This window comes from Polypterus senegalus, chromosome 18, assembly GCF_016835505.1.
Source record: "Polypterus senegalus isolate Bchr_013 chromosome 18, ASM1683550v1, whole genome shotgun sequence".
In the NCBI taxonomy this organism is placed as follows: Eukaryota; Metazoa; Chordata; class Cladistia; order Polypteriformes; family Polypteridae; genus Polypterus; species Polypterus senegalus.
The window spans coordinates 62186772-62201710 of record NC_053171.1 but is presented as its reverse complement, the minus strand read 5'-3'; the positions used below and the strand labels follow the sequence as shown (position 1 = coordinate 62201710).

The window sequence follows — 14939 nt, the reverse complement described above, 5'->3', positions numbered from 1 at the left end:
AAAGGAGAAATTACTTCCACATTTGACATTACAATAGAGCTGTACTATTCAATCTTTGATCCCCACAACTGGAGGTGTACCTTTGCATCTGCCACGATATGCAACAGTGAGAGAAGGATCTCTGCAGCGTACCCTGTGGAAGTCACAGGCAGTATCGTAGCTGCGTCCATCAGAGCCACACAATGGCTTGGCCGGAGTCCGTGGGCAATGAACATTGCACTGTCCATCCCTATCTCGGTCTCTGTCCCCAATCAACCACTGCAATGGAAAAAAAACCAAAACAAAACAAAAACAGATTATTATTTTTGTACACCTTTCAGAGGGAAGGTTAAGGCATACAGTATCCAGGGAAAGGATTATGCAACAGTTTCATAAAAAAGTAGAACAGCCCTTTGTAGCATCATTACTAATAAACCAGACAAATAGCAGGCTGACTCAAGGCGCAGATTTATTGTGAAATACAGAATTAAAACTTTACAACGAAATGCTCTGACTGCACTGTTACACCTGAAGAAGCCCATTTATGGTGTAAAGATCCCACATAACGCAGACAGCCAGCATGCAACATCAGCAGAGCTACTCTCAGTTCACTTCAAGAACTAAACCAACCATAAATGTCAACTAGAAGTGTCTGCTTTGAGAAATGAGCAAAACAGTTATAATTGAAAAAGGCGGCACCCATTTTAAATCACCTGAAGTAGCACAATTGTATGAGTACCCCTCATGGTCCACAGTCAGTAAGAGTCATGTCTAAACTAAATGAACACAGGACCATATCATTATTTTCAAGCTAGTTAGCCCTCCGTATGAATTGTGAATGGGTTCCATTGCGTTTCTATTAGAAACTGACAGTGTGTACAGATTTGTATGTTATCCCCAGTTCAGTGAAGATGTTTGTGTGTGTTAATGTTACCTAATTGAATGCTGTTCCACTCCAGGATGATTGTTTCCCTGTGATAACTGATGTCCCGTTAAATCATGAATTAGACAGCGGGTGAATGGAATCGATAGACATTTTCAATTGTTACTCATGTCAAACTATTAATAATGACACAAGCACAAATATAGAAAAGAGAAAACTTAGAAGTTAACGACAATGTCCATTTTGAGTAGACAAAGTCTGCAATAAGAAATTATGCAAACGATTTATTTTTGTTTTTTCTTACCTGGGCACCAATGTCAGGGACAACCCAAGAACTGCTACTGCGGTATTAAGTCAGTACAGGATCAGTAGTACCAAGTGTAAGTCAGTGCTGGACTGCAAGCAAATTACTGGACAGCAATACATGATAAAAAAAAGTCTGGAAATGCTTTGTGTTTGAGGCAGAAGAATTTCAGCACGCAATTGCAAAAATTGTGCCTATTATTAAAAGAAAAAAGCAATAAAATAAAAGCAAAAACACATGTGTGCTTTCATTGTTGCTACTTTTATTCCATTATGGAGATAGTTCAGAAATACATTTGTGTATACATTTAAAGCACAACAATGTGACTGATAAGTTGTAACCATTTAACTTTAGGGTTTCGTGAATTTGTGAAAGGAATAAAAATGATGGTGAGATGAACTGCTTTTTAATATAGTGCTCTTCAAAGTCCCTAAAAGAAACACAGGCTTCAAATTCTTTCTTTGATTGTATCAAGCAAATCTACAGATGTCCATTTAAGTATCCATCCATTGTCTAAACTGTTTATACAGTTCAGGGTCACCTGGAAAACCTTGCATGCATCCACCATTAGGCATAAAGGACTATGCACCCTGGCAGAGTTGTAACAAGTAAAACTTGAGGCAGGTTTCAGACCAAGTGGCTATCTGGACTGCCAAAACTGGCAATTACATGAACTGATCTATTTGTTAAGAGCAAAAGAAAATTCATTTGGTACTTCAAAGCAGAAAGCACTGTAATTATTCCAATTAGCAGGACAGATAAAATGTCATAATTCTTGCTAAATGCAAATATACAAATGCTAACTTTCTGCCATTCTTTTGGATTTTGAAGTCAGTCTGTAGTTCATCTGTAAAACCCTAAAATGCGATGAACATTGTGAAAGCCCATGTGTCACATATTGGAAAGGTTTTTCTGTGGATTTATTGTGGTCTCCCAGTTAAACTGTTAGTAACGTCAATCAAGTTAATTTTCTACTTCTGGATTAGTACACAGGCTAGTCTGATCAGTTTTACAGGGATTCAGAAACAGAGGATTAATGTAAAACTAATAAATTTGATTTCACACAGGAAACTAAAGTTGACACAAATGTTAAAAAAAAGAGAGATACAGATTTGCACAAATAAGCCCCAGGAGTTTGTGACATTTAAAATTTTAATTAATTAAACTTATCCATGAAATATTATATTTTAGTTATTCAGCAAATATGCAAATATAAAAGCAGGGTGATTGCAGAGTGATTCTCTAATAAACCTGGTTTTAAAAGCATGTTGTTTTAAAGAGTTTAATTAAAAATAGTCTGAATTATCATGGAATTCACTAATTTAGTAGTACATATACAGGTATAATGATGTTTGAATTTTTTAGTTTTACTTTTAAGCAGTACTTGAGAAAATTTCAGGGAATGAGCACAATTAAGATAAATCAGGTACCCCATGAAGATATGATCTATTCTAATAAAAGGCAAAGCCCTCACTCACTCACTCACTCACTCACTCACTCACTCACTCACTCATAACTAATTCTCCAACTTCCCGTGTAGGTAGAAGGCTGAAATTTGGCAGGTTCATTCCTTACAGCTTCCTTACAAAAGCTGGGCAGGTTTCATTTCGAAATTCTACGCGTAATGGTCATAATTGGAAGCTGTTTTTCTCCATTTACTGTAATGGAGATGAGCTTGAACGCCGTGGGGGCGGAGTTTTGTGTGACATCATCACGCCTCCCACATAATCATGCAGTACATAGAAAACCAGGAAGACCTCCAAAAAGCTCTGAAGAAAACATGCATTATATAATTGAGAAGGCAGCGAAACAATAAGAAGCGAGCGAGTGACATATACAACCATATTCATGAGTTCTGCTACTTCGGAAACAAAGCACGATGTAAACCTACACTTTAAATTAAGTTCATAGACAGGCTGCCGCTGGCGTTTGTAATTTAGTGCCTGCCCGTCAGCGGCAATCCAATAGCAAACTCCCACTAAATATTCACGGGTGAAGGACTGTGCTTATGCAGAGGAAGATGAGATGGTCAGGGTGGTGTTTGGCACAAACTCAGCGAAACTGCGAGAGAAAGTTTTAAGTGCCAGGACTAAGGTAACATTAAATACAGCCATGGACATAGCACGAGATGGCACCAGCACAGCTGGGAACCTTCGATGCATGTACACCGAGCGGCTCACGTGAACTGACGCAGTGCACAGATAAAAGCAACAGTTCCAAAGCGCTGAACAAAACCGAATTACACAATTGAAAAGGCAGCAAAAATATGAAGCGTCTGATACATACAAGCATATTCATAAATCCAGCTACTGCGGAAACAAAGCACATGGTGGAAAAAGTCAATGTCCCGCTAAAGGAAGACAGTGTAAAAAACCCGTGCATGCAGTGTGTCAGGTCTCAGATAAAGAAGAAGACGAGCTGTTTATTGATGCAGTAAGAAACAAATCGATGAATGAAACCTGTCATCTTTACAACGATTGACAAACACGGAATGTAACTTGAACACAACACATCCTACAAATACAACCTGATTGAAAGAAATAATGATAATCAAATCCTTGATGACAGCAACACTCAGTAACACTCACAAAACAAATACTGTATATTGACAGTCATGTTACGTTATTTTTAAAATGTTCCCTTTTTTTTTCTAGCTTTTTTAACACACTACTTCTCCGCTGCGATACGGGTATATATATATATGTATATATATATCCCGATCTACATACTCGAATAATGGATACTTTTTTAGCCATCAATGATTGTTTTGGTAAAGCCATACTCAGTGTATTCATTAGATGAGCGGTAAAAAGTAAGAGCAGGGAGGATGACTTATTGAGGCATGCAGGCTGTAGTGCGCGTCAACTCTATCTGAATTGCGCGATCACATTTGAAAAAATATATCTTTTCAAGTTCTATTTAGTCCATATGTGTCAAACTCAAGGGCGCGGGCCACATCCGGCCGGCGTGTAATTATATCCGCCCGCTAGATCATTTTATATACTGTATTATTGTTATTAATGGCCGGGTATATGAAGCGCTGGTAACACAATAAACTACAGATCCCATAATGCAGCGCTTCAGCTGCCTTGCCTAACACTTACCGCGTTAATCAAGTCTAGCTTATAGATGCTGCAAGTTATTGCGAAGCTAGCTCACACGATGCTGAAGAGAAAAGTTGATTCTGAAAATACAGCCTTTAAAAAACGATGGGAGGCTGAGTATATGTTTACTGAACCCGTGTGTCTCATTTGTGGAGCTAATGTGGCTGTAATTACAGAATTTAATCTAAGACGGCACTATGAGACAAAACATCAGGGTAACCTGAAAGACCTGAATGCAATGCAGAAGATACAGAAAGCAGAAGAATTAAATAAGAATCTGACACTTCAGCGGACGTTTTTACCCGTGCACAATCACAAAGTGATTTCACGTGAAGCTGCTTTTATGGGAGACACAAATGCACCAGTGCAACTTGCCCCACTTTCCCTGTTGCCAAGTAATGTTGAACCAAGTCGTCACTACAGTGTTCCCAAATACACACTTTGCTGATAAACTGAGCGCACTGAGTTTGCACGGCGCTTTGGTGACTTTGAAGAACAAAAAAAGTCCGTTTACATGCGGCTCGAACCTTGTGCATGTTTGGTAGCACATATCTGTGTGAGAAGCTCTTCTCAGTGATAAAGACTAACAAAACAGCACACAGGAGTCGCCTCACTGATGAGCACCTGCAATCCATCCTGAGAATCTCCACAACACAGAACCTCACACCAAACATAAACGAACTTGTTGCCAAAAAAAGATGCCAGGCGTCCAGCTCTAAAATGACATATGAGCAAAGACAATTGAATGATTTGATTTGTTATTGCTTAAATAGAACTTGAACAAATACGATAGTTCATAATATCCACGCAGACTTGCACGTAAGAGCGGGAGTTATCCGTTTTAACAAACAGCGTATTGCACTGATACGAAATAGCCTTGTGTGTATATATGTAGATATGTATGTATATGTATATATATGTTTATATATGTGTGTGTGTATGTATATATATATATATATGTATTTGTATGTATATATGTGTGTGTGTATATATATGTGTATATGTATATGTTTGTGTGTGTGTAAATATATATATATATATATATATATATGACAGCAACACTCATCACTCACAACAGTGACAAAACAATTACATTGACAATCATGTTACGTTATTTTCAAAATGTTTCCTTTTCTTTTTCATTGCTTCTTTAACACACTACTTCTCCACTGCGAAGCGCGGGTATTTTGCTAGTGCTTTATAAACCCTACGCAGAAATCCCTAAATCTATTGTTACACAGGAGAAATATCCATGTCCATCACAAAGTAAAATCCAAAACTTGCATTGTATTTTAATATTCAAGAATGCCAATTCAAGTTTAAATGATAGTTGGGTAACTACTTGATGAGATATCTCACTATTGTAAAGTTGGTGTTACTATCAATATTTCTACATTTTTTATTCTATTACAGTAAAAAGCACAATATTGTTCACTTGAACATTAGAGGTACCTTTAATAAGAAACCACTGAATGAAACTTTTGTTTTAATGTGGCACTGAATTGGTATCAAGTATAATTAAATTTCACTGGTATAGGAAATGTATAAAAAAATCTCGATCCTTTATATGAACGAGATTAGATGCTTGCTGGTTTTATGATCAAGCAATGACCTCAGAAGAGGAGCGGACAAAGGAATGTAGAGAATTAAAGTGAACCTGATATCAGCAGATGAATTGAATTATCTCAGGGTCTTGCTCACAACTGAATGAGTACTGGCCACGAGCTTTGGGCAGTGACCGAAAGAATTAAATAATGGATTTAAGCGACAGAAATTAACTTCCTTCGCAGGGTGTCTGGGCTCAGCCTTAGAGAAAGGGAAGGAATGCAGTCATTCAGGAGGAGTGTAGTAGTGTGGGTCACTGTTCCTCCACATTGAATAGAGCTAATTGAGGTGGTTTGATCAGATGCCCCTGGGGATGCCACTCTGAGGGAGGCATGTCAGGATTGTCCAGTCGGGTGGAAACCAAAGGGCAGACCCAGGAATGCTGAAGAGATTATATCACTTATCTAGCCTTTGGATGCCTTGGTATCCCTACAGAGGGGTTGGAGGTGGTGAAGGGAAAAGAGCATGTCTGGGCATTACTACTCAGACTGCTGCCCCTGTGACTCAGAACCACAGAAATTTCTGAAAATGGAACTGAAAGAAAATATCAGTATTATATTATTATTATTAAATAATAGCAATATAGACAAAATATTAAACAGATCAGACTGGGCTTATTAATATGACACAATAAGCTCTGAATTTCATTTTCACCATTAGCCTATCATCAATAAACTGTTTTTCAACTTGTCCAATGAGTTAGTGTTTGACATTATAGTCATATGGAAGGTCTGTGCTGTAACTAGCTCTAGAACCACTGAACATTAACTATTCCATTAATCAAACCACACAGTCATTTAACATTAAACCTCTTGAATATAAATTGTATTCTGAATAAGTTTCAGTTAGGTTTTAGTCTCAGTCATAGCACAGAAACGGCATGGATTAAAGTACTGTATATACTCGCGGATAAGTTCTCCCGCGGATAGAGTCGGGACTTGATTTTACTGTATAATTTCTGGCCTTTTATAATGTCAATCGTATAAGTTGAATGCGGAAAAGTATCGCTATTGGTCTAAGAGATTATGATATGCTAACGCCTACCTGAGAGAGTAACCATGGAGCACACTGCTTTTTTTTTCTGTGTGTGTGGCTATGCTCTGTATCAGCGTGTGCTCCTAACCTCTCTCTCTATTGTGCCTACTTGACCGCATGGTAATACCCAAACTATTCCAAAGCAACGTTTGTACTGATATGTGTTTTTTGTATCTCACACCCTCATACACCTTTTATCATAAGAGCATCCCTTATCTACAATGGAGCATTCGATCAGAAGAAAATATGAAGCTGGTTTTAATTTAAACGTCGCTGAAGTAGCAAAAGAAATTGGTAACTGCGCTGCTGCAACAATATTCGATGTGTATGAGAAACTGATACGAGATTGGAGGAGGCAAAAAGATGTAAAAAAAATAAAAAAAATATTAAATGTCGTATTTTTGAACAGGCGTGCAAGTCAGGGTCTGATTTTATGATTGATTTTTCGAATTTCAAGACCCAACTTATACGTGAGCATATACGGTAGTTAATGACTTGTAAGGTAATGATGATGTAAACAAAATTAATCTGTTCTTGTTCTCTTAGACTTAAGCACAGCATTCGACACTATCTGCCGCATTTTCAATAACTGCCTTTGGGCCTTAAACTACTTCAGTCTAATATAACAGGTGGAAACTTCTTTGTAAATTGAGGCGCTTGTAGGTATTTAATACTGCATACTGCAAAGATCAGTTCTAGGCCCACTGTTACACTCAATCTATAGGCTCTGACTGGGCCAACAAGGTGAATTATTACAGCCACGCAAATAACAGACATCTTTACTTCTTAGTAGCACCAAATGGCCCTGAGGTTAGAGGCCCAATGATACAAAGTGATATTAGCATTACAGAATTGATGAGTAATAATTTTCTTAAGGTAAACAAGGAAAAAAATAGAAATGATAAGTTATTGACAAGGATTTGAAAAAAACGAGGGGTCACAGAAATAAACTTTACCACGTGTCCATACAAATCAAGCTAGAAGTCAAAAACTGAGACATTATGATGAACACAGATCTAAACTTCAAATCACATATTATTAACAAGGTTACTATGATAATGCTTTTCATTGACGAAACACTGTGGGAGCTAGAGCTCTTATAACTTCTCAAGATTTTAAAGAGTTAACAGACACTTGTTTTTAACCAACTAGATTACTGTAATGCACTCATAACATGACTACATAGAAAAGAGTTAAAAATACAACATTATGAATCTCAACCAGTAAAAGATAATCTGAACACAATTCAATTGTTGTACACACCTTAGCATTACATTTTTCCTCTAAAAAACATGTAAAACATGTTGCATTTTTTTCCATGAAAAATGACATATTTCTTAAATCGCATCTTTCTACTGTAAAACATGAAAAACTAAAAGTATTAAGTCAGAAGTGTAGAAAGTATACTAATGATACAAATTGTAGCAATGAATAATAACTAGAGGACTCCGCCCCCTGCTTGTTTCGCAAGTTCGCACTGAGAGTGTCACGAGGTGGTACAGATGGAGTATGTGCACAGTAGTAATGATTGGGTGAGCAGTGCAGAAAAGAGTATTCAAGGCTGAATGTGGACACCACAGAAAACTTTTTTTAATACAATAGAGTGATAAAAAATACTAATACAATGCACACAGTCAAAATTTGTTGTTTATGTGGTATATCTTGAAGCACAATGAAATGCATTGCCTGAAGACAGATTCACTTCATCATCACTGCTTGTTTCCCTGTCAAGAGCGTGCAACACCTACGATGCTGAAAAACGTTTCTTAAGAGATACCATTATGAGGCTGGGAGAAGACATTTCTGCACTGTTGCCTAGGTAACACTAGGGCCTGTCACTTACACAAGAGATTCCTACATCATTTCCTAAGCAACACTCGGCACTAAAGCTGTTGGCACCGTTACAGCCCAAGTAATCCTCGGGCCTAACACTTATGGGAAACACGTCTATACAGATGCCAGAGTAACACTCAAGCCTAATGCTTTTAGCGCTGTTGTAACAACCTGAGCGATGCTTGGGTCTAACACTAATAAGGTTAACATCACTACATTGGTTACCTGTATCCTTTAGAATTTATTTCAAAACGCTCTTCATTATATATAAGGCTCTTGAGTTTGTTCTGTCCAGTGTTTTAGAGTTCCTGTCCCTTTACATTCCCAGTCGTAATTTCAGCTTCTTAGACTCTTGTTTGCTTATTATTTCAAGAGCCATGCATACAGAAATGGTGAGGGAGCCTTTTGCTGTTATGTCTTACCAACAGAGGTAACACCAGGCTAATACCATGGAATATTTTTTTAAAATTCTTTTAAACCCAGCTTTTTATTTGTTTTTTTTGTTTTTTGTTTTTTTGATAGACCTTTGAATAAATCTTTTTTTTTTGCACTGGTTCTTTCTGACTGTAATAAAAGGACAATTGCCTGTGTATCTGCAGGATTATGAAGAAAAACTTAAAAAAAAAAAAAAAACATGTAGAAGGGTAAAAAAATAAAACATAAAAATGACAACAGAGATACCAAACAGCTGTCTAAAAATAAGAAAATTGGTCTTATTGGCTTATTCTGTTGTCCGACATTATGCACCAACAACAGCAATGTGGTAGTGATTGTCTTGCACCCATTTGAACTAGATTTTTGTGATTTTATCTTCTACCTTGCCACCAAGTACTTCTCTTCTGAATGCCATCCACCAAAAAACTTTACAAAGTATTGTCCAGCAAGTCACATAAGCAAACTGCAATCTTGTTTTTTCCTCTGACAAAACATGAAGATAAGATACAGTAAGCAAAGTACTTAAGTTGGATCATTTCTCATAGAAGATTTTGTCTTTAGATGAAGAAAAGAGACTTTGAATACTGTTATTGTTTGACTTTGATTTTCCACTTCACTACTGTTATTGATTTTATTTATTTGTGTGATTATCTTAAATATTAATGATTTACACTGATTTATGTTTTCCCCAAATTCAGCTGGCCAGAGCTCTTTAAATTTCCGTTTAGTTTAAATGAAGGGGGGGATGTTTGGTGTCTGAGCTAATAACATCTTGGGATTGGCAAAGTCTGAGTAAAAATAACGATAAATCACTACGCACATCAAGGAAACCAAAGCCCCAAAACAACTAGGCTAAAGTCGCTAAATCAGGCCAACGCAGTAGTGACCACTGCCACATTTTTTCAGCAAAACACTTCAACTATAAGTATATTCAGTTTGATGAGTATTGAAAACGGGCAACTCTATCCATAGAAGAAATGGATGCTACAAGGGAAAGGGATCAGGTACCTATTGCAGTACTAGAATAATACCAGTCTCTCTGGTAGCACAGCAACCCTCTTTTATTTTTTGCTTTGTTTTCTGTGGTGGCATTTTGTGCCAAGGCCACCCAATGAAAGCAGTCTGTAGCCACCTGGGATGTCTGAAGAAATGTAGACACTCCAACTCTAGATGAAGCCCACTGCATCAATACTTCTAGGAATATTCATCATAATAAAAATTAAATACTCTAGCATATTAATGTCTGATAGAAAGCCCAGTGGGAGCTTGTCAGTCTTTTGGTCCTTGAGCATCTATCAATTTGTAGTCTCCATAACCTTGCCATCCAGAGTCTGTATTTTCTTCTCATCCTTGAGCATCTGCCCATAGAATCAGACTAATTGTGAAAACCATTACAGTCTTTAAAAAGGAGTTTGTATAGTAGCCATATAAACCATGCTTAAGGACTCTTTTATTTCTATTATTTAGCTGATTGTCTGTATTTGTATTTATTTTTAGACATTATTTTATTTTATTCTTTGAAAGTAATATGATCTTCGTGTAAAGTACTTTGAGATATGTGTTTTGCATGCTGCTGACTGAGCAGTTCACTGACAATCACTATTCTACACTAGTCACTCTTTGCTCACCCTATTTACATGACTTACAAGACACTTAGAAACTCTGTCAAGAGCAGCACAATACCGTAAGGAGCCAAGTTTCAATCCTGCCAATGCCTCTGAAGCCCTATTCACTTGACATTGAATGCTGAGCTGCCAGGAAAACAAAGTTGAAAGAGCTGAAGCAGGGTAAGGAGGGATGGCTCTCCCCAGTACAATAGACAGCCAGGCTTCCTTCACTGGCCTGCGAAAAGTGGGCCAGACATCAAACGAGTGTGCTAACAGCTGTATAATGTCCGAGCATGAAGGTGTTGGACAGCAGCCTATCTCTGTGTTTATAATGTGATGTGGAGAACAGCACAACCATTGCTGACTCAAGACTACAAATGACAATGTGGCTAATCCATTAGGAAAGCAACCACAAAGTAAACACAATGTATTTCATTAAATAAAGAGCCTCCAAGTAATAAAATACAGACAGGCCTGTAATTCACTCTGCCAAAGTCACAAATGCAAATGACTTTGTGCTTTATTGAAATTGGTGATACCTGCAACTGTTTATTCTAAATCTTTTTAATATGCTGCACTGCCAACGTATACTGCCAGTACACTTATCCACATACAGAAGTCTCCACTGAACACAACCTTAGATCTTGGGCATAAGGTAGGAGACAGCCATGGACAGGGCAACAGTGCACTGCACCCCACAGTTCAGGGTACTACTCAGGGGTGTGTGATACTGGCAAAAAATTATAGTCTCCATATTTTCTGGAAGGTCAACAACAACAATATTTTTAAAGTATATTTTGCATCCTTTAAAAACATATTTATAAAAGTCTTATTGATCTAGCTTGGTTTTGTTAATAGGATATTAACTGTAGCTTACTAATGAGATTAATGGAAACAACAGTAAAGAAAAACATGTCTTCTTTATTTACTTAAAACGTAAATAAAATACAAAAGCATAAAAATCACCAGTCAAAGTATTATTGAGACTAAACAGTGCAAGTCTGAGTAAACCATTTCACAGTGGCCTACAGAATTTAAACAAAAGACCAACAAAACCACAATATTGAAAGCATTTTATATCAACAGTTACCCTTAATGTAAACAAGATATAAATCCAAAGGGAATACTAATCATAACTGAACAACAGGGCATGAATATTATAGCCTGGATAATCAAACTGCTCTGCTGTAAGGTGAACTATGCAATATACAAGCAAAAACAAAGCTCTAACCTACTGTACTATGATGTAAAAATACAAAGTTCTGTCAAATACTGCACAGGAAAGATAAAAAACTATATCATGTGCAAACAAGTTCTGTCATAAATTAAACAAAAGACACAAAAAATAACATTTTAAAACAAATTACTAACCAATTTTGCACAAAGATATCAGAAAAAATAAAAGTGTAAAATTCTACTACTGAAGCTCCAAGTTGTGTTGCAGAAACACCAGTCTGTCCACAGCACGTGGCTTCATAGCAGCACAGTTACATGTTACAGTATTCCCTCTGGTGCTGAAAGCCCCCTCAGAAGGGCTGCTCTGGGCAGGGTTACACACAGGTATTTTTTTGCAAGTTTCCCCAATTTATGGAAATGTACTTCTTGTGTTCTCCACCACTCAAGTAGATGTTCCTCACTGTCCACCTCAGGTATCATCAAGTAGCTCTTCATATCTTTTTCAATGGCAGTGTGCAGAGCCTGACCTTCTCTGAATTCCTGTGCGTTTTTTTTTTTTTAAGTAGTTGTTTAAAGACATTTTTCTTTTTTGCTCCCTTCCTTGTGTCTTTCACCTGCACCAACTGCTGCAGCTAAAGGGTGGCATACAGCAGGCAGAGAAGGCATAGATCTGAGTGAATGTTTTAAATAATGAAAGAAAAAAAATGTTCTTTGGAATTGAGGACCCAGAACCAAGACGACATGCAAAATAAAACGCGCCCATTCGACTTGTGCTTCTTACTGAAATAAACACACATATGGACTGTACATAATTAGCTTGAAAGAATTAATAATTCATTCAAGCAATTTTTTGTTTTGACCGACATCTATGGGTCTCCGTACTAGATAAATTTCACTTAAATTTAATTTTATAGAGTAACCCAAATTACTCACCAATTGCAATTTGAAGCCCATGTTCAAATCAAGGAAGCCTCTACCAGCTGTTAATCCGTAGTGCACTGACAATGTTATCCCCGCTGTCTGTTGTCATGCAAATCACAGCGACTATAATGCCAGCACATCTTTCAGACCTTGCGCAATGATGTCGCCTGTGTGGTTTTCTGGGAAGTAGGATGAATGTTTTCAAAACAGTAGCTTTGCATTTGCCACGTTTTGTTGATGAAATGCACTGCCAAGGAAAGGTATGACTGGATGATTGGTTTGACCAGAAATCCATTATTGTGGCAAAATGTGAAACCTCCTGCAGTTTATACGTCAGAGTTTGGTGACATGAATCATACAATTTTTAGGCAGAGCTGTTTGACTGAAATATTTTCAGCCAGGCAGTGTTTATCTTGGGTCTGAAGTATTCAAAAACCTGCTTGAAAAAATCCTTCTGAACTGCTTGAATTGGCACCATATCTTTGGCGATGTAACTGGTGACAGCGTTTGTTATGTTATGCCATCTGTTGCTTTTATTGTCGTTTGGCACTTTTTTGAAGAATGATTCCACAAATGTGTTTTTGTGCTTGTACCTTGGGTGATTTAGACATGTTGGGGATGCAGACTCCTGAAGCTTTTCGCATTCTTCATATTCTATGCAATGGTTACTTCACAGATGGTGAAAGAAGTTAGTTGTCGAGCTGCCTTTAAAGGTTGATTTCCGACATTAGTTTGCAGATTGCTGTCTTCTGAGCAACATCAGTCTTTTTAAGGCCAAATCATCTCCATGTAAGTGAAGATGATCCATATCTTGCAAATAAATCTAACAATATAGATTGCAAGGCTGTTTTATCCCCTGGCACTGTTTGCTCACTCTTTTTAGGCAGCTATGCTAGCTTAACTTGTGGTCTGCTGACCAATCGCTCACTTTGCACATGCACAGTAGGTTACATGAGACAGTGAATGTGTGGACTCTCGAGGCGTGTTTTTGATGGTTTTTTTGCAAACTGAGTGACACAGTCAATAATTTCAGTTAGCATATCATTAAAACAATAATTAAGGTAGTATTGGTAGACAATACATATTGCACACTCCCACTACTAGTGCAACTTATCCAAAAAAAAAATGCTGAGGCTATAGAGTGAAAACCAGAGTGTCCAGAGAAAAGCTCATGCAGACATGAGGTAAACCCCATACAGAAAAAGACCCCCAGATGTTAGATCTGCGAGGTAGTACAGGTAGTACTGAATGATATACTGTACATCTACAATAAACATTATCTGTGTTTCTTTGCATGATATAGTGCAATTATCTATAAAAATGTGTTAAAGACAGCAACAGTTTGATACAGTTATATAGTACCTTTATTTATCTAGCTATCAAGATCATTAATGTTTATCCCTAGGTATATGTACTGTAGAGTCTGGGTTTTATTCTGTGATATTTTAGGTAATGGGTGTACAGAAAGGGGAGGGAGTATAACAGGTAAGCAGAGTTATGTTTTCTGCTTATTAAAGTGAATTTCTCTCTTTTAATAGCTTCTAGTCTATCATTGTGGAGGAGAGAGGCAATGTGTTGCATATTGGTGAGACATGCACCTAACAATAAACAACAACAACATTTATTTATATAACACATTTTCATACAAACAGTAGCTCAAAGTGCTTTACATAATAAAGAATAGAAAAATAAAAGACACAATAAGAAATCAAAATAAATCAGCATTAATTAACATCGAATAAGAGTAGGGTCCAATGGCCAGGGGGGACAGAAAAAACAAAAAAAACTCCAGACGGCTGGAGAAAAAATAAAATCTGTAGGGATTCCAGACCATGAGACCGCCCAGTCCCCTCTGGGCATTCTACCTAACATAAATGAAACAGTCCTCTTTGGATTTAGGGTTCTCACGGAAGGGCTTGATGATGATGATGGTCACGTAGACTTCTGCCTTTAAATCCATCCATCATTGTTGGAGCATCATGAAGCTTTGAGTAGGTGGAGGTGGCGCAATACACAGAACAATAAGACCACTCCTTCTACTTTATACAGCTACTTGA

At 37.4% G+C, this 14939-nt stretch overlaps 1 protein-coding gene across 5 annotated transcripts in view; it reads right to left on the bottom strand.

The window, feature by feature from the left end:
• smoc1 (SPARC related modular calcium binding 1) overlaps window positions 1-14939 on the bottom strand; it is a 223256-nt gene that overhangs the window by 126450 nt on the left and 81867 nt on the right. For all 5 annotated transcript variants that reach the window (XM_039741047.1, XM_039741048.1, XM_039741049.1 and 2 more), the window contains exon 2: window positions 81-258. In XM_039741047.1, coding sequence (XP_039596981.1) covers window positions 81-258 — 178 coding nt within the window. The remainder of the gene's footprint in view (window positions 1-80; window positions 259-14939) is intronic.